This window comes from Pteronotus mesoamericanus, unplaced genomic scaffold, assembly GCF_021234165.1.
Source record: "Pteronotus mesoamericanus isolate MK-2021 breed Mesoamerican mustached bat unplaced genomic scaffold, CSHL_Meso_final contig_24, whole genome shotgun sequence".
Taxonomy (NCBI): domain Eukaryota; kingdom Metazoa; phylum Chordata; class Mammalia; order Chiroptera; family Mormoopidae; genus Pteronotus; species Pteronotus mesoamericanus.
Window position 1 is genome coordinate 14,051,619 of NW_026555100.1, and position 24,862 is coordinate 14,076,480.

General features: G+C 35.6%; 1 protein-coding gene across 5 annotated transcripts in view; it reads left to right on the plus strand.

Annotated features, from left to right (window-relative positions):
• Positions 1 to 24,862, plus strand: part of JMJD1C (jumonji domain containing 1C) — a 279,683-nt gene that overhangs the window by 252,649 nt on the left and 2,172 nt on the right. For 4 of the 5 annotated variants that reach the window (XM_054572727.1, XM_054572724.1, XM_054572726.1 and 1 more), the window contains 12 exons: positions 1,201 to 1,353; positions 4,035 to 4,124; positions 4,799 to 4,926; positions 5,107 to 5,320; positions 6,257 to 6,471; positions 7,168 to 7,443; positions 8,891 to 9,059; positions 9,928 to 10,018; positions 10,496 to 10,626; positions 10,934 to 11,056; positions 15,923 to 16,062; positions 17,719 to 17,895. In XM_054572727.1, the coding sequence (XP_054428702.1) occupies positions 1,201 to 1,353; positions 4,035 to 4,124; positions 4,799 to 4,926; positions 5,107 to 5,320; positions 6,257 to 6,471; positions 7,168 to 7,443; positions 8,891 to 9,059; positions 9,928 to 10,018; positions 10,496 to 10,626; positions 10,934 to 11,056; positions 15,923 to 16,062; positions 17,719 to 17,895 (1,907 nt within the window). The remainder of the gene's footprint in view (positions 1 to 1,200; positions 1,354 to 4,034; positions 4,125 to 4,798; positions 4,927 to 5,106; positions 5,321 to 6,256; positions 6,472 to 7,167; positions 7,444 to 8,890; positions 9,060 to 9,927; positions 10,019 to 10,495; positions 10,627 to 10,933; positions 11,057 to 15,922; positions 16,063 to 17,718; positions 17,896 to 24,862) is intronic. The other variant, XM_054572725.1, reaches the window with a different exon arrangement.

Here is a 24,862-nt window from a genome sequence, read left to right on the forward strand (position 1 = left end):
AGGGAATCATCAGGGTGAGCCAGACTGTATGAGCCAGGTTGATGGAGTCTCAAATACGGTCCCCACCTGCTGGCTCTGTGGGAGAAGGTTTAGAAAGGAATGATGGACTCTGCTTGGAGGGGAGCTGCCCCCTAGCTCTTGCAGTGATATTGGATAATTTGCCTCCTTCTCATATGTCTCTAATGCCTTTCAATCTGCTGGCCTAGCACTGGAGCTCAGGTGGAGTGCGTCCCAATAAGTCTACTTGAGCCCTGTAAGGTTAACTGCCTGACACTTTAGCAGTTTGTCTTCCACAGCCTCAACCCCTGCTGGTTTTTACAGCCAGAAGTTATGGAGACTTAGCTTCCTGGCACTGGAACCCTTGGCTGGGGGATTGGCGTGGGGCTGGGACCTCTTGCTCCTGAGATATACCTCCTGATTTTTACCTGACACACGTGGTGTATGATAGCCCGTTCCTTGTCTGCGCCACGCCTACCAGTCTCAATGTGGTTTCTTCTTTAATTCCATAGTTGTAGGATTTCTATTCAGCTCAATTTCTGATGTTTCTGTATGATGGTTCTGTAGTTTAATTGCACTTTTGATGTTCAAGAAGGTGAGCTGTGTTTATCTGTGCCGCCATCTTGACCAGAAATCATCACAGTCTGATGATTTCTAACTATACAGAGTTAGATGTATACTTGAATCTCAGCTTTACTCCTTGGGGAACTGTATGACTGTAAAACACAAATGATAACTACCCTATAGATTTGTTTGGAAGTAGGCTAATTATATTTACTTATGTAAATACCTAAAATACTTAGGACTCTAAACATTAGCTTCTTTTCCTTCCTTTAAATCAATGGTTTGTCCCACTGGTGACATTTTTGGTTCAGTAACTAAAAACTGTTGGGGTAGAGTACTGGCATCTAATGGGTAGAGGCCACAGATGCCACTATACATCCTACAATGCACTGGATAGTCCTCCACAACAGAGATATTTGTGGTTGAAATGTCAAAAGTGCACATATTGAGAAACCTTCAATTAGATGTATTTTTTCTGAAGGGAATCACTAATTACTTAAACCTGCGATTGATCTTTAGTTAATATAGCCTTTAAAGCTTTTGGTTTGCCTCTTTACATTTTTGTTTTCATGTGTTTCAGGATTCATTGCATGAAAAATGGTATATTTGCCCTTAAATTTTTGTTTCTCTGTATTTCAGCTAAAATTGCCTGGAAAAGAGCAGTGAGAGGAGTCCGAGAGATGTGTGATGCATGTGAAGCAACACTGTTTAACATCCACTGGGTCTGCCAAAAATGTGGCTTTGTGGTCTGCTTAGATTGTTACAAGGCAAAGGAAAGGAAAAGTTCTAGAGGTGAGTTTATAACTTTATATTAAATTATATTTGTAATGTTCATTTTCTCCAGGATCACTCATCTGGAAAATTTGATACATAGGAGGTTTTTCCTGTCTTCCGTAATAAATTACATTAAGAAAGTTTTAAATAGGAATTATCACAGTTTATTAAAAGCCAGGTTTTTAAAAAATAAAACTGCATCTGTTTTACCTGATTAATATATTCATCCTCACCCCCTCATTTCCAGCAAATAGTTTCGTAATGTAGCCCAAATTAATTATTGCTTTGTGTAAGTCGTAATTGAATATTTAACAGTGTGAATTGATTTTTCTAAAAACTGGTTCATAAAGTCCAGATCAACCTGTTCAGGAATATGCTGCCATTTACCATTTATTCCCTAGTTTTTACAGAATGAAGAAGAAATCTACACTATATAAGAAAACAGCCTTTGAATCTATTAATTTTAGTTTTTAGATAAATGAAATGGCACAGAAACAATGTTCTGCACGTTAATTTAATTACAGTTGCAGAAAATAGAAAAAGAAACTAACTGATAACACCTTTTTTCATACTAAAAGTCTTTTAGAAAAGTTTCCAAAGGTGATTTGGAAGTAGCTACTTGCTACTGGTGACCTTGAAAGTGTTGAGTTATTTGTTTGGAGTAAATCTTTAATGAAATGAGAGGATTCAAACTGGGAATATTAGAGGTAAAATTATGCTTAGTGATAGATTTTCCATTTCAGGCAGCTCTTTCAGAGTAGTGTCTAAGGTAGGTAATCCGGTAGTTAGCCATAAATACCTTTTTTGATGATAGGATTATTAAGCCTCATCCTTTCTAATCTTTTTTTCTTATAATACCCATCACCTAATAAGGAGACCTGAGCAAGTGGGGAAGCATGTCCAGACATCTACTGCTTGGTGTTTCTGTGATATGAAAAAGAACTTATATATGAGTAAAATGTGAAACCATAAAAAGGAATGCATTTTAGGAAATTAAATATCTTCAAAACCTTAAAAATATATTTGGATATTTTCAGTTGATGGAAGTAGCTGCACTGCTATAAAACTTCATGACAAGCATTTTATATTTTTCTGGTTTCATAATTTTGTTTTCCCTTTGCCAAATTAAAAAGAAATTAATTTTCATTTATTTTGCCATATGTATTGTATCCATAAGCCTGAATTCTTTTTTGAACAAGAATAAGGTATTAATTTTTTAAAATGTAGTGTATCAGTCACTGTATCTTTTTCTGAGGATAATCTGTATACCTTGAGTTATATTGTTACCTTGTTCCTTATTTCATTGTTAAATATTGTAATACATTCACTTGAGTAGGTTTTAAGTTAGTAGAGTGGTAATTAACATAAGTGTCTAAAATATAAGCAGTTAGAAAACATTAACAAGTTACTATGTAGGTTTTGGAGGGGAAGTCAGAAAGTTTTTTAAAAGGTTTAAGACTGGATTTGGATTTTATTTAGTATGAGACTCCATGAATTAGTGGTTTTCAATTTTTTTTTATGCTGAATTAATGAGCTTTCTGTGAAAGTCATTGAAACTCTTCAAGCCACATCATAGGTAGTTGTTTTTGTCATTAAATGTATAGAGATGATCTTTTTAGATCAAGGTATTACATAGTTTTACTGTGTATGATAGGCCTCGTGCTATGCCTTAATATGCTTACAACTCCAGGTATGGAACCTTGTGTGAAGGCTCTAGTAGCAATTAAATACTATTGTTAAACAAAGAACTTTCATGGCCAAAAGCTTTTCTGAGAGAAAGGGTTTATTGAACCAAACATTAGAAAAAGACCAGGTCCTGAGGTATGCAGTCTGACCAACAGGCAGGCAGCTGGGCTGAACAGAAATGACAGACTTGTCTACCATCTTGGGTTTGGAGGACTCTTAATGCATTATATTCTGGGGATGAAAGATGTAAGTTGCTTTTGAAAGAATTTAAATTGCCTACCGATAGGGGGCACTGGGAAAGGTGAAACGGAGAAAGTTTAGAGTAGGTGCACCTGTTACAAGGAAGAAATACTTGCCACTTTTTATTGCTTACCAGCAACAGTTCTGCAAGTTCTTGCATAAGAACGATGCTGTGGCAGCTGATGATCCATACAAAAGTTGACTCAAAGCCCCAATGTACCTTTAAAATGTGAGCAGTTTTTTAGTTGGTCCACAGCTATTAACTGGTTAATTACTCGTCTTATATCTTACTCTCCAGGGCACTATAATTTAGGACATCGCAGTTTTTCTTCTGTCACTGTCTAGAGAGTCGTGGCTTTGTCACGTGTCTCATGACAGTTTGTCTTCATGCCTCTGAAGCATAAAAGGAAAATGAGTTAGTAAATATCAAATTTATATCAATCTGATGTACTGAGATTGGGTAAAAGCCATGTTTGGCACAAAAAAGATCAAAGGAACTAGCTACAGAGAAGCTAAAAATCAGAAAAAAGAGGTAGCATACATTAATGACAATAAAGCATGGTCATTTTTGAAAAGGCTAACCTCAATTTTGTATCCTGTTTTTATAAAATTCTTAGAATAGTGGAAGTGTCTTATTTTTTTGTAAAGAACCATACATTTGAATTCTACCATTGACATTTTATGTAATTGTTAAGCTGTTTGTATACAAGCCATCAGTTTTATAATTATCCAACAATGACTGAAATAAAAGTAAATGTGTTATAATCTTACAGATAAAGAACTATATGCCTGGTTAAAGTGTGTAAAGGGACAGCCTCATGATCACAAACATTTAATGCCAACTCAAATTATACCTGGTTCTGGTAAGTATAAATATACATTATTTACTTACTGTAACAGTGCTTAGTTGATCTAGATTCTTGGGGCATATGTAGGAGTGTAGTAGAATGGAGAGAAGAGGTAGTGTTTTTCTAATCTTAAATTGTTCTCATTCAGTTCTTGGAATCCTCCATGTAATAAAACTAACAAGCCCAGCCCTATGACTAAGAAAACCACAGAGGAGCCCTGGCCGGGTGGTTCAGTTTGTTGGAGTGGCATCCCGTACACCAAAAGGTTGCGGGTTTGATCTCTGTTGCAGGCACGTATGGGAGGCAACTGATTGCTCTTTCCCTCCCTCCTCCCTCTTTCTCTCCCCATTCCCCTTTCTCTGTAATCAGTAAACATATTCTTGGGCTTGGGTGAGGATTTAAAAAATAACCCACAGAGGAACTACTTTAGAAGGGGAAATCTAGAGTGTAATGAAAAAGCTTATTAGATTCATGAAAAGATTATTCTATTTATTTTGAACACTGTATTTTTAGTAATAGAGGTAAGAGAGAAAAGAATGGAGACCATGAATTTGGTTTAGTGACCTGTACTAGATGGAAGGATTGAATTCAAAAATTAAAATGAAAAGGCATGAGAAAAACTGAAAATTTTTAAAAAATCTTTACCAACTAGTTGTAACCGCTTTATTAACCATTATTATATTTTGTAGTTTTGACAGATCTTCTAGATGTGATGCACACTCTTAGAGAAAAATATGGTATTAAATCCCATTGTCATTGTACTAACAAACAGAATTTACAAGTTGGTAATTTTCCTACAATGAATGGTGTGTCTCAAGTGAGTATAAATTTCTAATTATTCAGATTATATGCATGCTTAAATTAATCAGCTTTGTTACTTGATATCCAATTTTAAAAAACACTTTTTAAATTGTATTACTGTAGAAATGTGACTCCTTTTACCTCTAATTAATTCAAGAAACAGTATTTTAAAAATTCAATTGTTCTACCCTTGTAGGTTTTACAGAATGTTCTTAATCACAGTAATAAAATTTCTCTGTGCATGCCTGAGTCACAGCAGCAAAATACCCCTCAGAAGTCTGAGGGTAATGGCAACAGCAGTCCAGGGAGTGATATAAGCACAGACAGCAAGTTAACTCCTCCAGAATCCCAGTCACCACTGCACTGGTTAGCAGATCTTGCAGAGCAAAAGTCCAGAGAGGAAAAAAAAGGTAGGTGTAATAAATTATCTAAGTATACAATGACCCTTGCACAACAAGGATTTGAACTGTGTAGGTATACTTATATGTGGATTTAAAAAAAATAAATACCTGTATTGTTTATGATTTGCAGTTTGGAGCCCACGGATGCAGAGGGCCAACTATATGCATTGATCTGCGCCATTTTATATAGGGGACTTGAGCGTCCACAGATTTTGGTATCCACAGGTGGGGTGGGGCGGAGCGTGTCCTGGAACCAATCCTCCACAGATATCAAGAGGCAAATTCTGAGGAAGTCCAAAATTACATGTGGATTTTTGACTGCCTAGGGGATCAGCAGTGTTGTTCACTGTGTTGTTCAAGGGTCAGCTGTATAACAGAGTATTATAACCAACAATGTACTACTTTTTATCTTTATTATATTTTTTCCATTACCATTTAGTCCCTTACCCCCTCCCCCTACCAATGTACTAGTATAGGTTAGTGTACTATTCACAGAAAAGAATTTGCTCTTTGTCTTTTGCTTGCATTATGACTTAGGTTCAATAAAACCTTTGTCTTCTCTTACTAGGAACTTGCCCCTCCCCCCTCAGTGATTGCATCAAAATTAGTTGCAGAATCATTTCTGGATGAGCATATCGATAAAGCCACCAGGGCAATAGATTTGTTACTCACATGTTCTTTCTCCCTGTCTTAGTTATAGTGGTTTCACTTGAGGCAGGGATGAACTCAGCTACATATCCAAGGTATTGAGGAAGGCCTTCTCATATCTAAACTGTTTGACTCCATTTTGAAGCATCTAGCCCACCATCTGGTGTATGTCTAGGTGAAAAAACTTACTAGTGCTATAGTTTTTACCTTTCACTATAAATACAGAGTACTAGTTTTGTCTGTACTTTAGCAGCATGTTTGATTTTATTTCAATTTTGTAAAAATGTTTTATTTCAGAAAATAAAGAATTTGTCCTTGAAAAGCAAATTAAAGAAGAGAGAGAACAAGAGAATCCTGATTCTCCAAGCAGCAGAACATCACCTCCTGCATCCCAGAATAATGAACAAGGCTCAACCTTACGGGATTTACTGACCACAACAGCTGGCAAGCTACGTGTGGGTTCTACAGATGCTGGCATTGCCTTTGCACCAGTATATTCGATGGGAACCCCAGTGAGTGATTTTTGACTTTTATATATGGCCTTAGGTTTAGATGATTTGGATATTCACCTGTGAACTACACAATAAATAGAGACAGAGCAAATCAAATATACCAAATTACTAGGCATGTTCCTATTTACATTATAACTCACAGCTTGAAAGCTGTAGATTTTATTTTACCCCCCAAGGTGACTAGGGTTGGGGGAGGAGTGTTTTGATTCCAGAAGAGCTCTAAGACACTTCTTCACCATATTATTCCCTACTAAACCATAAGGGAAAAAACATGGAAGTGAATGGTTTTGTTACTTAAAATATTTAAAAATCAATTTTTGCTTTAATTATTCTCCAGAAGAAAATACTCACAGATAATTATATAGATAGGCATAAATTTTTAGTAGCTATTAAAAGTATATGGGAAACCCCACCGGTCTGTGCCCTCTGCTCCAGTCCTAAAACAATATAAAAGGTAGGAGGGCCACACTTCTAGTTCCTGCATACTTGGCCTCACATGGAGACCACAAAAATTCTGGTGCCTACCTCTTAGGAACAGAGGAACAGTGTAGGGACTAGAAATCCATCTCCACTGACATGATTACGTATTCTTGAAGGCAAGTAAATTGTGTTAGTTGTTTGCTGTGTTAGTAGTAAGTTAAAATGAAAGTTTAAAAATGTATGTACCTATCAAAATACAATTTTTTTTCCTAATAGAGCGGTAAAAGTGGAAGGACTATGCCAAACATTCTTGATGACATAATTGCTTCAGTTGTTGAAAACAAAATTCCACCGAATAAAGCCCCTAAGATAAATGTAAAATCAGAGCTTAAAGAAGAGCCTAAAGAAAGCAGAAAATCTGCCATGGACCAAAACAAATTGTACAGTGACATACCACATTCTTGGATCTGCGAGAAGCGTATTCTTTGGCTTAAGGATTATAAAAATACTAATAATTGGAAGCTTTTCAAAGAGTGTTGGAAACATGGACAAGTGAGTATTTTAAGCTAATTTTAGTACACTTTTTGAGGAACAGGGAATAGAAAGAAAGGGGAAAGGTAGTACTTAACACATTTGCAGTGGAAGTAAGATATCAAAATGTTACCACAATGATTGTTTCAGAATTCTTGTTTTTGTCCAGGTTTGTGAATTAATAAAGGAGCACTGATTTTTTTTTTTAATTTGTCAGTCAACAGACTTATTAAGCCATGTATTTACAAAGTTTGGAGATACCTTTTTTTTTTTTTTAACACTTGTATTTTAGTCCAGTTAAGCGATTTCATATCTGCTATTCAAGTGTTAATACTAGAAGCATTTTCTTGAACTGATAAAAAGTGTAGATGTTTTTGCCTTTAATGTTTACCCATAGATTATTTATTTTTAAGTTAGTTTATAAAGTCTTGAATGACAAACTTCATTATTTAATTCAGCTTAAATAAAAGATGATTTTCTATTTGCCCAAAGTTTAGGTATAATGTTTGATAAACATTTCAGATGGCAGTTTATTACATTAATGGAATTAAAAAGGAAAAAAACAACTGAGAATAATATATCAGATTGTGTAAGAGGTTTTGTTTTTTGTTTTTTATATCAGCTATAAATCTTCAATTGTTGATTTTTAATTTATAGAGGCCCTGAGGGATTTTGAATTCATATGATTTCAAAGGAGGGATTTGCTTTCAGAGAGTAGTCATTAGGCTTGCACTTTAATTTTTTTATGCCTAGTTGTTTAATATTTCTATTTATCATGATCTTTGTTGGGGTAAAAAATGTATGTATATGTGTAAGTGACACAAACTCAGAATACATAATAAACTTTTAATCCCAAGGGCTTTATATAATTTACTTAAAAATCTTAATTTCTCTTATTACATACATACAAATAAACAGGTAGGTTATGTTCTACCTATGAAAGTTAATCTGTAAATAAAACAACCAGAAAAATCCATATTTATACTCTGAAGAAATGAAAGTTTTTTTAAAGATTTTTATTTATTTTTAGAGCTGAAAGGAGGGAGAGAAACATCAATTGCCACAACGCCCCCCATTCGGGATCTGGTCTGCAACCCAGGCATGTGTGTGACTGGGAATCAAACCTGGGACCTTTTGGTTTGCAGGGTGACACCCAGCCCACTGAGCCACACCAGTCAGGACAAGAAATGAAATTTTTACTATAACCTTTCAGACTTTGCTGAAAATTGCTACACATTTTTTATTTTCAAAAAATGGCAATGTACTTTACATGGCATTCTCTTAACACCTTTTCTTTTTAACAGTCTATTGTGAACAATTTCCAGGTCAGGGACTATTTTTAATAGCCTCTTAATTCTCACAATTTATCATAATAGTGAACCTTAACATTTGTTGTATGTGAATGTAAAATCAAATTTTGGAAGTTTCCATGTACCTTTTAACTTTTATTTATCTATCTATTTATAAGCCTGCAGTAGTTTCTGGTGTACATAAGAAAATGAACATGAGCTTATGGAAGGCAGAATCAATTAGTCTTGATTTTGGAGACCACCAAGCTGATCTTCTAAACTGCAAAGACAGCATTATTTCAAATGCCAATGTTAAGGAATTCTGGGATGGTTTTGAAGAAGTTTCAAGTACGTTGTTTTTTTTGTTTGTTTGTTTGTTTTGCCTGTTTTATTGCTTTTATTATACATATCTCCCTAGAACAATAAATTGTAAATGCGACTTAACAGATTTTTAATCTTTTAAACTTCTATATTATTTTGTTGTCTAATAAAAAGAAAAAAGTACAAATCCACCTCAATTTAGGATTGGGTTATATATCCTGATAAAACACATTGTAAGTTAAAATTATCGTGTCAAAAATGCATTTAATTCACCTAACCTACAGAGCATCATAAGCTTCAGCCAAGCCTACCTAAATTGTTACATTGGTCTACTTACATTGGGCATTATAAACACAATGAACATACTGTAGAGCACAGGAAAAAATGAAAATTTTAAATTAGAAATACAGTTTCTACTGAATGCCTACTTTTTTTACACCATTGAAAAAATGTTTAGTCAAACCATCCTAAGTCAGGGACCATCTGTGCTTGGAAATAAGAGACTAAGTCCTACTCTTGTTTCCACACCTAATTTCCTTAGCCATAAGCAAGTCCTTTAATTTTGTTTACTTATATCACATGGGGAATGTTTTTGGCAGTCTCATAATCCTTAGAAAATTGAATCATGAAATTTATGTAAAATACTTTGAAAATAAAAAAATGTAATTTTAATAACAATTGTGGAAATATTATTAAAAGAATTTAAGTACCTAAAGAACAAAAAGTCTTAAAACTATTAAGTACATGAGAAATAAAAGCCAATATGTAAGCATATATTAAGTATCTACTGTGCAACAACTTAATTATCATTTACTTTACATTTCATTTCTCCAAACATTAATAAAAATAAAAAAGCAGAGATTATCCTTTTAGTAATTGACTGTATTCTTTATAGAACGGCAGAAAACGAAAAGTGGAGAAACAGTTGTTTTAAAATTGAAAGATTGCCCTTCAGGAGAAGAATTCAAGACTATGATGCCAGCAAGGTATATCTTTTGAAACTTACATTTTTTGACTCTTAGCTTTTTAAAGTTGACCTGAGATTATACCCAAAAGTAAGATAAGGAACAAAAAATACGACTGTTAGGCATTTTCTTTTTTAATTAAAAATAACTAAAATAAAAAACTGAATTTCTGTAGTCTCAGCAGAGGAGAGTGTTTATGTTAGGTCAGTAAAGGAAAGAATGCTCATGTCAAGGACACGGGGCCCTGTTTGAGACTCCCCAATTCATGGTGCTTTTAATTAGTCATGATTAGGTAGCATTGCAGTTTGAGTACCACTTCTGTTCTTTAATTCCCATGTGTGTTATCATTCATTTAAACTGAATGAAGTCACAGAAATTGTTACTTACCAAGACCTTAACGAATGGTTGTCCTATGTTTTGATCAGCTTAAAAATTATGTATTTGAATGCACTTAAAAATGTTAGTTTTTATTCAGAAGAAGTCAATGTTGTTTTTCAGGTATGAAGATCTTTTAAAAAGCCTGCCATTGCCAGAATATTGTAATCCAGAAGGAAAACTCAATTTGGCCTCTCATTTGCCAGGATTTTTTGTACGCCCTGATCTAGGACCCAGGTTGTGCAGTGCCTATGGTAGATATATATTTGCATTTCTATCGACTTGGAATAGAAATTGAACTAACTTTTATTTGAAGATAAATTGTCTGATTTATTAGGAGTTACTTGCCAATATATAGTTAAGTACCTGCTATTCCTTGCAGAATATTTCCATTTTCTATTGACTTGATTTTTATGAGACATTTCATGAATTACGGCTTTTGGGGGCAGGTTTTGGAATGTAACAATGAGAATAAAACTCAAATTACAATTAAATTTTCCTCATAGAGTTGATTTGGATATGTAGAATAATCTGTCAAGTAAAATTTTATTTCATTCACAGGTGTAGCTGCTGCTAAAGATCATGATATAGGAACAACAAATCTCCATGTTGAAGTTTCTGATGTTGTAAATATTCTAGTCTATGTTGGCATAGCAAAAGGAAATGGCATTCTCTCAAAAGCAGGTAAAGAAACTTAAAGAATATTGGTGCTTGGAATAACAGTTGAATAACCACCCACACTAGTATTATCCAGAGTCTCAGCCTGTGTGTTAACAGCAAAGATTCCAAAAAGAGTTACAGTGGATATAGGGATATCCTAATCTTCATTACTTGAAAAGTGATTAATTTATTTACCTGTCTTTTTACATAATAGGAGTTCTAATTTTAAAAATGGATATTTCTGTTTGTTTGTTTCTTTCCTATCATTAAATATTGTGTTACTGAAAATAAACTGTGAAGCTCACTTATAAACATTTATTATAGAAACTAAGCCCTGGAGCTCTTTTTCCTCTCCCATATCATTTAGAAGGTGACTTTTAAGTAGAAATAACATTTCTATCTAGTATATAGGTCTTATATTCCATCCTCTGGATTTCTTTCTGAAACCTTATTCCATCTGTTTTTCTATTCTTTATAGACATAGGCCTTTACATTTTCCCTCTCACTGGCTTTTTTTCTTCAGAGTAGGAGTACACTCTGGACTATTCCTTCTTTTTTCAGAAGAAAATCTCCTTCAGACCACATCTTCCTTGCCACCATCCCGTTGTTCCTGCCCTCATAACAAATTCTTTGCTGTCTTTCACATTTCAGCTGAATACTGGTTGGTCTTTATACCTGCCACCCCACTGAAATTATTTTGCTATGGCTGTCAAAACTGAATAATTCAGTAGTCTCTTTCTAGTCTTTTTATAACTTGCCACCTCTGTAATAAATGGCACTATTAATCACTACTTCATCTTCACAATACTGCCTTGGCTTCTCTGACACTTACTTCTTGGTTCCTAACACGTTAAAGAGTAACAGCAGACTTTATTTTTGTCCTTTTTCTAGTTTATATGTACTTCCTGTGAAATGGAAGACTTCCAACTGTCACTTATATCATAGTTTCTGTATCTGGAGTGCAGAATGCACCTACACCTTAGTGGCTAGGTGCCAAGGACATGGGGTTTTATTATAGTATTCACTGAATATTTCTATTTGACAACTTACATAATACCCATCCTAAATTCCCCCAAAACTATAGAAACTTTTTACATTCTCTCTCAGCTCCCTTTCCTATTGATTATAAAAGACAAATACTCTTTGCCTCCCCAACTCCTACGGGTTTAAGAATCAGGGATACTTGAAGTGTAATCCCAACTCTAGCACAGAGATGTGTGACCTATGGTTGAGATTACTTATCCTTTTAAAGCCTGTGGTGCCGCGGGGGTAATTATCTTTCCTGTTGTACTTTATTGTACTTTATTCAGATCATTCCCTGTAACACTTAGTCTGCAATACAGAGGTTATGCCTGCTTTTCTCTACTGTTCTTTCATGTCTTTAAATGCTGGGACTTTCTTATGTATTTTTGTTTCTGCATACCTCTCATCCCTCATTTGTAGCATAACTTTTGGTCTTTTGAGAAAACATGCATTAACATTTTAATTCTTTAGCTGTCTTTTTTCTAAAGCTTTTGCCAGTTTATATAGGTGGTCACAGAAAAAGGAATGTTGTAGGGATATAATAATGCTAAAACACATCAAGAAATATGGACCTACTTAAACTACACACTTTTTCATTTCCTCCATCTATAAATTCCTGTAATTATCCTTCAAAGTGTAACTCAGATTGCCATCTCCCCCTAGAATTCTTCACTAATGAAAATAAACTTTTTCTTCCTTGTGAGAATTTTATTAATTTATAGAATAAAATTTAAAGAAAAATAATTGGAAAACATTTTTATCTGAGGTTGCTAAATTATGATTTTGTTAAAACGCATTTAAAAACCAACTGTAATTTTTGAAAGAACATGTTATAAACAAACATTACATGGATAACACTTGAGAACTGAATCAGTGTTTGTGAATTTTTTATACTCATGTGATTGCACTTAAAATGTGATCACTTTGTTTATTTCCCTACATTTATTAATACCCTCTTTTACTCTGTAAGGTCTTCACTGTGTCTTTCTTAACTCTGATCCCCAACATTCTGGGACAGTGTCAAGACAGTGTAAATAATAAATGTTTGGATTAAAAAACCAGTACAGCTAGTTTTATTTTCTTATTTTTATTACATTATATTTTATTGATTATGCTATTATAGTTGCCCCAGTTTTTTCTCCATTGCCCCAATACACCCAGCACCCCCCACTACCTCAAGGCAATCCCTACGCCATTGTTTGTGTCCATGGGTCACGCATAGGTTCTTTGGATACTCCATATCCTTTACTTTCCCATGGCTATTCTGTAACTACCTATTTGTACTTCTTAATCCCCTCACCTCTTCACCCATTCTCCCACACTCCTCTTCCATATAGCAACCATTAGAATGCTCTCCATATCCATGATTCTGTCTTTGTTCTTATTTGCTTAGTTTGTTTTTTAGATTCAGTTGTTGATAGATAAGAATTTATTGCTGTTGTATTGTTCAGAGTTTTGATCTTCTTTTTCTTTAAATCCGTCCCATTAACATTTCGTATAATAATGGTTTAGTGATGATGAACTCTTTTCTTTTTTTCTTGCCTGGGAAGCTCTTTATCTGTGCTTCAATTCTAAATGATATCGCTGGGTAGAGCAGTCTTGGTTGTAGTTCCCTGCTGTTCATGACTTTGAATATTTCTTGTCAGTCCCTCCTTGCTTGCAGTTTGTTTTCAGAAATCAACTGACAGTCTTATGGGAACTCTCCTGTGGTAACCAGCTGCTTTTTCTTCTGCTACTTTTAAGATTCTCTCTTTATCTTTAACCTCTGGGGTTTTAATTATGTGTTTCAGTGTGGTCCTGTTTGGGTCCAACTTGTTTGGGACTCTGTGCTTTCTGGACTTCTGTATGTCTATTTCCTTTGCCAAATTAGGGAAGTTTTCTTTGATCTTTTCAAATAGAGTTCCAATTTCTTGTTATTTCTCTTCTCCTTCTGTCACCCCTCTGAAGTGAATGTTGGATTTCTTAAAGCCCCAGAGGCTGCTTACACTATCCTCACTTTTTTTTTTAATTCTTTTTTTCTTGTTCTGATTGGATGATTTTTGCTTCCTTATGTTCTGAATCGTTAATTTGATTCTTGGCTTCATCTACTCTACTTTTGTTTCCCTGTATTGTTCTTTATTTCAATTAGTATATCCTTCATTTCTGACTGGATCTGTTTTATGCTGTTGAGGTCCACAGTAAGTTCTTTGAGCACCCATATAACCCGTATTTTGACCTCTGCCTGTGATAGATTGCTTGTCTCCATTTTGTTTAGTTCTTTTTCTGGAGTTTTGATCTGTTCTTTCATTTGGGCCATGTTTCTTTGTCTGCTCATTTTGGCAGCCTCCCTGTGTTTGTTTATGTATTAGGTAGAGCTGCTATTACTTCCTGTCTTAGTAGCATGGCCTAATACTACATTGTGTATTACTACAGTATACAATACACTACAAGGTGTCTTGTGGGTCCAGCAGCACAGTCTCCCTTATCACCCAAGCTGGCTACTCAAGGTGTGCCCTTTGTGTGGGCTAAGTACCCCCTCCTCTTGTAGTTGAGCCTTGATTGCTGTTGGCAACTCAATGGGAAGGATTTACCCAGGCCAGTCAGCTTGAAAGATTGGCTGTGACCACTGACCACCAATTCCCACCCTCCATGGAGAATCATCTCTGTGGGAACAGGGTGCCAGTGCTCCTACATGGTCGGTAGCTGTCCACTGGGTGCGCAGGCCTTGGGATTTTCTGGGTAGTGCAGGCCAAGGTCAGCCCCGACCTGTGTTTTGACCAGGGCCACCCTGCATGAGTTATAAAACAGTCGGAGATGGCTGTCACTTGTGCTGGGCTTGGAGGTTCCCAAGCAAAACCATGGTGTGAACCTAGGCTGGCTACTGCTAGTGCTGGGCCTGGGGCCTCTTAGCAAGAGATGTGGGGCTAGGGGCTCACTGAGACTGGCTGTTGCTTTTTTGAGGGGATTTAGGAAGTTGTAAAGCATGAGCCAAGACCAGCCATTCACATGGAACATCACCTTCCAGGTTGGATGGAGTCTCTGTTGATCTCCAGGGCAGGACAAACTGGCAGACATGGCACTGCCTACTGGCTCTGTGGCGCTGTTGGGGGAGAGTTCAGAAAAGGGACAATGGCCTCTGCCCCTCTTTTTGCCTGGAAGGAAGCTGTTCCCCAGCTCTCACCTTGATGGTAGACACTTCAGTTTCTCCCTGTATGCCACTGGTACCTTTCAACTTCCAGACAATTTTAAAGATAAAAAAGCTTTCATTGTCACAAATTAGGAAATATCTAATGATTTCATTGTAGCAGGCAATAGATCTCTTCAAAGGACAATGCTTTAAAGTGGTCAGGATAGTGAAATGAGGAATTTGAAAAAGAAGACCTATATTTCACTCAGAAATAGCCACAATTACCACTTTTGCTGTTCATACGTATGTATATATGTACAGTTTTTAGTTTGCCAACATTTTAGAAGAATTATCTGATGTTTCCTCAAAATCACAGTTCATGGAGCATTTGCATTTGATCACAGATTAACCAGTAATAAGTAAAATCTCGCAGGAATTAGGACACATTTTGGGCTTATGTCCTCTTTAAGAATCCCAGGCTAGCCAGGCACTATGCTGCGTCTGATAGTCAATTTTAGGAAACTTGGCTTTCTGCTGGTAGACTATACTGACCAATTGGAAAATAATCTCTTGGCCCTGATAGTGTAGCTCAGTTGGTTAGAGCATTGTCCTGATACACCAAGGTTGTGAGCTTGATCCCCAGTCAGGGCACAGAGCAAAGCAACCAACGAATGCATAAATAAGTGGAACAACAAATCAATGTCTCTGTCCTAAATAAATAAATAAATGCTTTTAAAAGAAAATACTCACCTGTATTTCAGGAATACTCAAGAAATTTGAAGAAGAAGATTTGGATGACATTTTAAGGAAACGATTGAAGGACTCAAGTGAAATACCTGGTGCTCTGTGGCATATTTATGCGGGGAAAGATGTCGATAAGATAAGGGAATTTCTTCAAAAGGTATAATTTAGGTTGCAAATAGTTTATCTCTTCAGCTTGGCTAGGAACCAATTTTTAATGTATAACTTCATTTTGTGTTCAGTATAAGATTATTAAATAATATTTACCTCAGCCCTGGCTGGTGTGGCTCATTGGATTGAGCACCAACCTGCAAACCAAAAGGTAACCAGTTCGATTTCCCAGTCAGGGCACATGCCTGGGTTGCAGGCCCTGTCCCCAGTTGGGGGCATGCGAGATACAACAGATCAGTGTTTCTCTCCCTCTCTTTCTTCCTTCCTTCCCCTCTCTAAAAATAAATAAATAAATAAACTCTTAAAAAATAATTTTTAAATTACTTCAAGGAAGAGAGTATTTTCTTTTTTGTTGTAGAAAATCAAGTGCTCCATTCTCTTGTCTCCTGTTATAGCCCGTTTCACATTGAGGGTTTTGAATATCCATTCTCAGTTGCTACTGCTCCTCCCCTGTCCCCTTATATGTAAAGAACTAATCTGTGGATGAGTCAGATGTTACCTTTGGTGGAAAGCAGTGTTTGGGAACTGGGATATAAAAATGAATGTATCATAGAAACACCTAAATAATGTAGGATCTTTATTTTATATTTTTATTGGGGTTTTTTTTGTTGTTTTTTGCTGTTTATCTAGGGAATACTATACTATCACATCTGATTGCTCTGATATTTATTTGAATAGACTGGAATTTGAGTAACTGTACCTTTAATTTAGTTCACATTCATGAATGTTCATATTCATCTGAAATGATTAAAATCCTTTGTTCAAATATTTTCTAAATTTTGAAATTATAGGGATTTCTTTTAAGGAGCCATCATTGCTGCTTTTCCTCTTAAACTGTACCTACGATTTCATCCCAGAGTACCTACCAGTATTTTAATTTAAAATATTATAAATCATGCTCTTTAAAGCAGAAGATTATTCAGTGGATAGTAAATGGCCCTTTGAAATTGATTTGTCAAGGGTCCGAGGTTAGTACTACCAAAGTATTTATCTTAAAAGGTGTAAGGTACCTACCTTAAAAGAAGAGCAGGATCAAGAAATATTTATAAAGTGCATACGTATGGTTATTTGACTTTTGGGAAAAAGGTACTAAAACTATGCTTTTCCTCTCTGCATTATCTTTTTTTTTTCCATCTTCATCTGAGGACATGCTTATTGATTCTAGAGAGAGAGGGGAAGAAACATTGATAAGAGAGAGAAATATTGATTGGTTTTCTCTCCCATGTGCCCTGACATTGGACCAAACCCACAACCAAGGCACATGCTCAACCAGAAATTGAACCCACAGCCCTTCTGTTTATGGGATGATGCTCCAACAGATTCATACTAGTCAGGGCTGTGCATTATACTGTTGAAACAATTATAAGGAAGGGACCAAATGGATATAAACTTAACAGTGGAAGGAAGAGATGAGAAGGGAGTATGATTTGCTTTATTAATAGCTTATCAGTGTGCAGCGTTGTTTTAATGTCCTTTAGCTTTTCAAATCATTGTAGAATATTTTCTCTAACTTGATCTCAATCATTCTATAGGATTCTGAGAACAAAAGATTTACTACAAAGAAAATTGAAATTTAACAGGACAGGGTTTACCATTTTCCTTAGTTAAATTGGTATGTATATTTTAATTTTAATCTGTATTTCAGATTTCAAAAGAGCAAGGCCTTGAAGTTCTACCAGAACATGATCCAATACGTGATCAAAGTTGGTATGTGAACAAAAAGCTCCGTCAAAGACTGCTGGAGGAATGTGGAGTCAGAACTTGCACTCTTGTTCAGTTCCTTGGTGATGCCGTTGTCCTACCAGCAGGAGCACTTCATCAGGTATATAAAAATTTGTAACTTGTTTGAACATCAGTCATATTTCTGTTTTTGCATTGTCTCTGATGTAGTGGATTAAAATCTAATTTTAAAGAGTTGGAGGGGAAAGTTATAGCAGGTCCTCGAGTAATGTTTCATTATGCCATAGCAATTTAACTTGTTTAATATCAGTTAGCCTCTGGTATAATTGGCTTTGTTAAATATGGCTTTGCTTAAAATCATAGAACCTGTTGACAACATTAAGTGAGGATTTACTGTACTATATATTCAGTTCTCCATAGTAGAAAATTTTTTGTGGGAGAGATCATACATTTTCTAATATACAAGGTATGAGCAGAATGAATTATTGGGCTACACCATTTCAAAATTTGGGCTTTCAGTATACCTCCTACCCTTCTTGAGTTTGCCAACATAGCAATAACATATCCAAAGAAAAATCATATGTAATTGTTAAAAATATTGATCCAGAAAACCTAAAAACTGAAATACACACCTGATCTTTGTTTCTGTGGCTTGACTCTATAACACCTGGAAGAATGGTACAATTAGATGGTGGGTATGGAGGCTTGGATTAAAAACATCCAACATATTCCTATAACTAATGAGCTACCACAGACCAATTTAGCCCATGCAGTAACAAAGCATATAGAGGAAACCCAAAAAGTTAGTTTGCCTCAAATTTGATTCCATACCTTTTGTACCACCTGGTAATCGAGCTGTATATCTCATGTGTACTTTTACCGAGGAAAGTTTCCCACATTTTCTGTAACTGTATATGCAATTACTGCCTGTTTAGCATTTGTGACACTATTATAATAGCACAAATATTCCTTAAGTTATAATAGTTCTTAGTTTTTAAGATGTCAGGTTCAGGGTTAGATTTATCGTTTGCTTTCTCAAACAGCATCTACACTAGCAGAATATAAACATTATAATAAATACATACAGCTTTTTCTCTACATTAACTTCTTGGGAAAATTTATTAAATGTATTAATAAATTTATTATTTATATTGTTTTATTTTCCCATGAACTTACATGATTAGGTCAGATATGTTGGATCATTTATGATTCAGGTTTAATTGAGATTTACCCCACATACAATTTTTTTTTTTTTTTTTACTTTTTCCTAATCAGAAAATGGCTAATCTGTATCTAAGTGGAAAATGCCCTCCGAGGAGTAGCCTATTTAAGAAAACAGTACAGTAAATCTTTTTATAAACAGGAATAATTCTTTGATAATACAAGTTTTCTTGAAAATTCTCACATATTCAATTTATACAGCATCCATTTTCTCAGTGTCGAAGTGGATGATGCAGGTTGGTTTTCTTCTTTTCATTTTGTTGGTACAATTTGCATGTAGTAAAATACCCTTATTAGCGTATAGTTCAGTAAGTTTTGACAAATAGGTAACAACACAATTAAAATATAGAACACTTCCATCAGTCCAAGAAATTCCCTCCTCTAACTTTTTTAGTCAGCCTCTCTTCCCACTTGACATTTCTACAACCATTAACCTATTTTCTGTCCAATTCTGCCCAAATAAGAATGTCATGACTGAAATTATATTGTACAGTACATACAATATAGTTATTTTGAGTTATTCAATAATACATTGGAGTTTTCATCCATATTATGTGTATCAATAATTGTTTCCTTTTTACTTCTGAGTAGAGTTGTTCATTATATAAATGTACCAAAGTTTTGTGTTTGTTTTGTTTGTTTATTCAATCACCAATTGAATTTTTCGGTTGTTTCCAGTTTGGGTCAATAATATATAAAAGCACTATATAAACATTCACTTAAGGTTTTTGTATGAACATAGGTTTTCATTTCAGTTGTGTAAATATGGAGTAGTGGGATTGCCTTGGTCATAAGATAAATGTATGATTAATTTATAAGAAACTGACAGGCTATTCCCCAAAGTGACAGTACCATTTTCCATTCCCCAGAGTAGTATATGTGAATTGCATTTCCTCTACTTATTGTCAGTTTGGTTTTAAGCATTTGAATAAGTGTGTATTGGTATCTCATTGTGGTTTTAATTTACATTTTATTAATTACTAAATATGTTGAGCATCTGTTCATGTGCAGTTATTTGCCATCTGTAAGTATTTTGGTAAATGTGTGTTCAAATATTTTGTCTATTTTTGTAATTGAGTTTTCTCACTTCTGAGATTTGAGTGTTCTTTATCTATTCTACTTATAAGCCCTTTCTTTATCTGTTAAGTACTTTGCAAGTATATTCTCCCAGTGCGTGGCTTGTCCTAAAAGTGTCTTCCAAAGAGCAGTTTTTAAATTTTGATAATGTCCATTGATCAGTTTTCTTCTTTTATGTATCATACTTTTATGTTGTGTCTGTAAATTTTTTCTTCCTTAGCCCAAGATCACAAAGATTTTCTCTCACATTTTCTTTTAGAAGTTTTATAGTTGTTACTCTTACATTTAGGTCTGTGGCTTATTTTTAATTAATTTTTGCTTATAGTACAAAATATGGATCAATATTCACATGTTTTGTAGAGGGATATTCAGCTGTTCCAGGACTGTTTTTGAAAAGATTGTTTAAAAATATTTTTTGTCTTGAAAAATTTTACACATTGATATGATTTTTAAAAATTCAAAAATTGTAAGAGCTCACAGTGAAAATTTCTTTTTCCTAACTCTGCCCCCGATGCCTCTCCTCCAGAGGCAGCCACTGTTACCACAAAGATTCCATGCGTGTACATGTCTTTCTGCTGCTTCTACTTTCTTGAGGGAAGAGAGGGAAGAGCCATGTTTTTTCAAAACAGTAAGCAAAGTTATCCTATTAAACAGTTTATCTCAGCCCTGGCTGGTGAGGCTCCGTGAACTGAGTACCAGCGTGCAAACGAAAATGTTGCCAGTTTGATTCTCAGTCAGGGTACATGCCTGGGTTGTATGGGCCATGTCCCCAGTTTTGGGGATGGGAGAGGCAACTGACTAATGATTCTCTGTAGCATCGATGTTTCTCTCCCTCTCCTTCTCCCTCCCTTCCCCTCTCTCTAAAAATAAATAATCTTTTTTAAAAACTAAAAAATAAAAGAAAGAAAAAGTTTAGTTCACATATCACTGTGCTCAAAGCCTCACAAGACCCCAGACAGTCTGTACTTGTATCCTAGTTGTACACACACACGTGCATACTCACACACCCTCACTGCCTGCCTCTCCCACTGGCCTCCTTGTCTCTTGTCACCTTGCCCTCTTTGTGGTTTTCACATATGCCAAGCATGTTCCCACTCCAGGCCCTCTGTACTTATGAATTCATTTGCCTACCATTCTTTTTCCTCTCAGATATCTGTAAAGCTTGCTTCTTTGCATTCTCGAAAGGCTTTCTCAGTGAGGTCTTCCCTGACCCCCTAGTTTAAAACCACAAAGTATGTACCCCAACTCCCTATCATCATCCCTGCTTTGCTTTCTCCATTGTTCTAATTACCTACTAATGTACTTCATAATTCATTTAATTTTGTTGATTGTTTTACACCACCCACCCCCGCCCCACTGGAATATAAGCTTCATGAGGACAGGGATTTCTGGTGGTGGTGGTGGTTGTTTTCGTTGTTTTCCATTGCTTTCTCTCATACCCAGAATAATGCACTTAAATATTTGCGAAGCCTGAAGGTCTGAAAATATGTTATCATATAACATAGTTTATTTTACACAAATATAGATGAAAACAAAACGACTTTCCATATTTTACTCTCTCTCTCTCTCTCTGTCTCTCTCTCTCTCTCTGTCTCTCTCCTCTTCATACAAACGTGCAAATTTTGACCTCTTCCTATATGTCTGACTATTTCTGAAAGTTTACTTAGGTTGGACTCTTAACTTCCAGTTGTGACTGTACACATAAGTACATAAGAAAATATATTTTGAGATATGTAGACATTTCACTTATAGAGAGTAAATTTAATCTGTGGTAAAAAGATGTTATACTTAAATAGATTGATGCAGCATGTCTGTCCTAGACTGGCAAATTCTCTTCTGAACTTTACCACTAAATTGGTGAGTGTTCCAAGACAAAAGCTTAATGCTGCTTATTTTGGCACAGATTTGCCAGCTATAAGAACAAGAATTTCAGCCTTCCTTCCCTTGTGTGGTGTGATAATGACAGTACAGTTATCTGTACTGTTGAAAGGCTGTCATTATGACTCAACAAATGGTCGTAATGTGGTTTGAGAGAGAATTAAAAGGAAGAACTCTATTCACAATATTAACTTGGATTTGAGGTGCAGTATTATTTATAATTTATTTAGTCCTTAGAGGTCCTGAAAAATTTTCATTGATTGCTTCAACACTTCCAATAGATTACCTATGGCCTTAAAATAATCCCAAACTCTTAAGTCAGTACTTCTCTCACTTTAGTGTACTTCTCATACTTTAGCAAACATTAGAATTTTCTGGAGGACTTGATTAAAAAAGACCACATATTGCTGGACCCCAACCCCAGAACATCCAACTCAATGGGTCTGAAGAGGGACCTGAAATACTATATTTCTGAAAGTTCCCAGGTGATACTGCTATTACTGTCTGGGGACCACACTTTGAAAATCACACAAATAGGATGCCTTTGAAAATCCAAGACACCTACAAAAAAAACTTTGATCATAATGATACTGCATGACAGGCCAGCAGCGCTAGGGAACACACTATATTCTGTTCTTTGATTTGTCATCATTGAGCACTTTGAGAAGCCAAATAGGAAACAGGAAGCTCTGAACTGGGGTATTCAGATGAGTATCTCAGCAAGCTGAGGTAAAGTATCATAACTGCAGCCCTCTTTATATTCTTAAACTAGAATTGCAGGCTTTAAAAATCTCCTGTTGGCCATTACTGGTGTGGCTTGGTTGGGCCTCCTCCCACAAACTAGAAGGTCATAGGTTTGATTCCTGGTTAGGGCACATGCCTGGGTTGAGGGTTTGGTCCTCCTAGTGGGGGCGCATGTAGGAGGCAACTAATCAATGATTCTCTCCCTCTCTTTCCTCCTCTCCTCCTCTCTAGGATCAATTAAAAAAAAAAAATTTAAATCTGTTGGCAAATGTGCTAAATCTGTGAAACCCCTGTATATCCCTGGATGGAGCAGGTAGACCCTGACCTCCAGGATTTAATTTGTTTCATCTCTGATATCTTGAGATTTATAGTAGCCTTTAATTTAAATGGATATAATTTTTTAAATTAACATAAAATCTTTAGTGATAAAATTGCCCTTAACTTTTAATTGACTGTGTTTGGATATTTATAGTGAGTTCATTCATATGATTAAAAGTACTTTAGCAAAATCTTTCAACTCTTAAGTTCTCACAAGTAAAGTTGCTGTGTATATACAACAACTGCAATGTCAAGATAATAACCTTCTTACTATGAACAGAAAAAAAGTTATATTTTCTTTACATTACTTCTAATTACAAGCGATCCTTTAAGACAAGATTGAATAAAACAGTCTATCAAAGAAGTAAAACATAAATGACTCAAAAAAACATAAATGACAGATGGCCAAAGATAGGGTTAAGTAGAATAAGAAGTTTAGATGTATTCCACTTTAAAACTGAATCTTGTCTCTCCAAACTAACCCTTAAATATTTAAGCATAAGAAGTCAGGTTGAGGTCATTAGGAAACATAATAGCATCTTTAAGTGCTAATAAAAGTCCCTGTTTGAAAGTGATTTTAAGGCATCCATAAACTGGCAATGACTTAGACAATCAACTTTTTCAGAACTCTGGAGTCTAATCCAAGACTTATGTAAACCAGGGGACTGTTTACTGAAGAAAAGGGCAGCTGATTTGGGGCATTTGAGGAGATCTCTGGCAGGTGCCTGACTGACCACTGAGATGACAGAACAGACTTCAGTGATCTCACCTGACAAGGAATACAGTCTTTGCGAAAATAGTTTGGAAAAGTCACAAAACAGATGGATAGCTGTAGCCCTCAACAATTAACAGCAGCAAAAATTGAGACGGGTGGGGGGGGGGAATCAGATATCCAGTTACCACATTATAATGTCCAAATGTCCACTTTTCAACAAAAAGTTACACAACATACACAGAAAACAGAAATGGCCTGTTCATAGGAGGAAATAAATGGATAGAAACTGCCCCTGAGGGAGCCCAAATATTGGACTTAGCAGATATTGGCACATTTAAGACCGTCGACTTAAAGTCCAAGAGCTAAAGGAAAACAGGAAAATGATGTATAAACAAAATTATAATACCAGTGAAGAGAGAAATTATAAAAATAGACCTAAGTGTGCTAAATTGTATAAGGTAAAACTTTTGAAGGACCTGATCCCCAGGGCGTGTTTTACAAAGTGAAAGACATAGAGGGCATTTGGAGGCTGTGTGTGCTGGTACAGCTTGAGTTAATGTAGGACTGTAAAGCATCTGTTAGATAAGAGAATAGCACAGGAGCTGGGAACCTGTTGACCTGCTACATACTGGCTGATTTATCTTGGAATGGGAGCTGAACTTCTTATCCACAGTTTCCTGTTCTGTGAAATACAGAGCATCTGTTCTACAGACACATAATGAAGGTCCAGTGAGACTACACAGCAGTGCTGAAAATATGAGACATCCCCTGCATTCATCCTGCAGAAGAACCAACAGCCTAATGATTAAAAAGGAAGAGAATGTTTTTTTCTTATCTATATGGAGATATATGCTATCTAGTTATCAATAGAGACAGAGTGCTAGAGTAAAGAACTCTGCAGGCTTCAGCAGCTGTTCAGGTGGCCATTGCACCCAGAGGAGGAACTGGAATTCCATTACTCTGTCATCATTTAGGTCTTTTCTGCAGTCTCTGTTTCCCACTTCCTATCTTCTCACTCCTCCCAATTAAACTTATTTTTTGTAATTTAAAAAATTGGAATAAATTTAAGTGCTTAGTTTTCCTTTATATCTCCTTTCCCACGAATTGTGTCTCTCTTAATATCGCTAGAAGACAACCTAGAAGCATCATAAAAGTG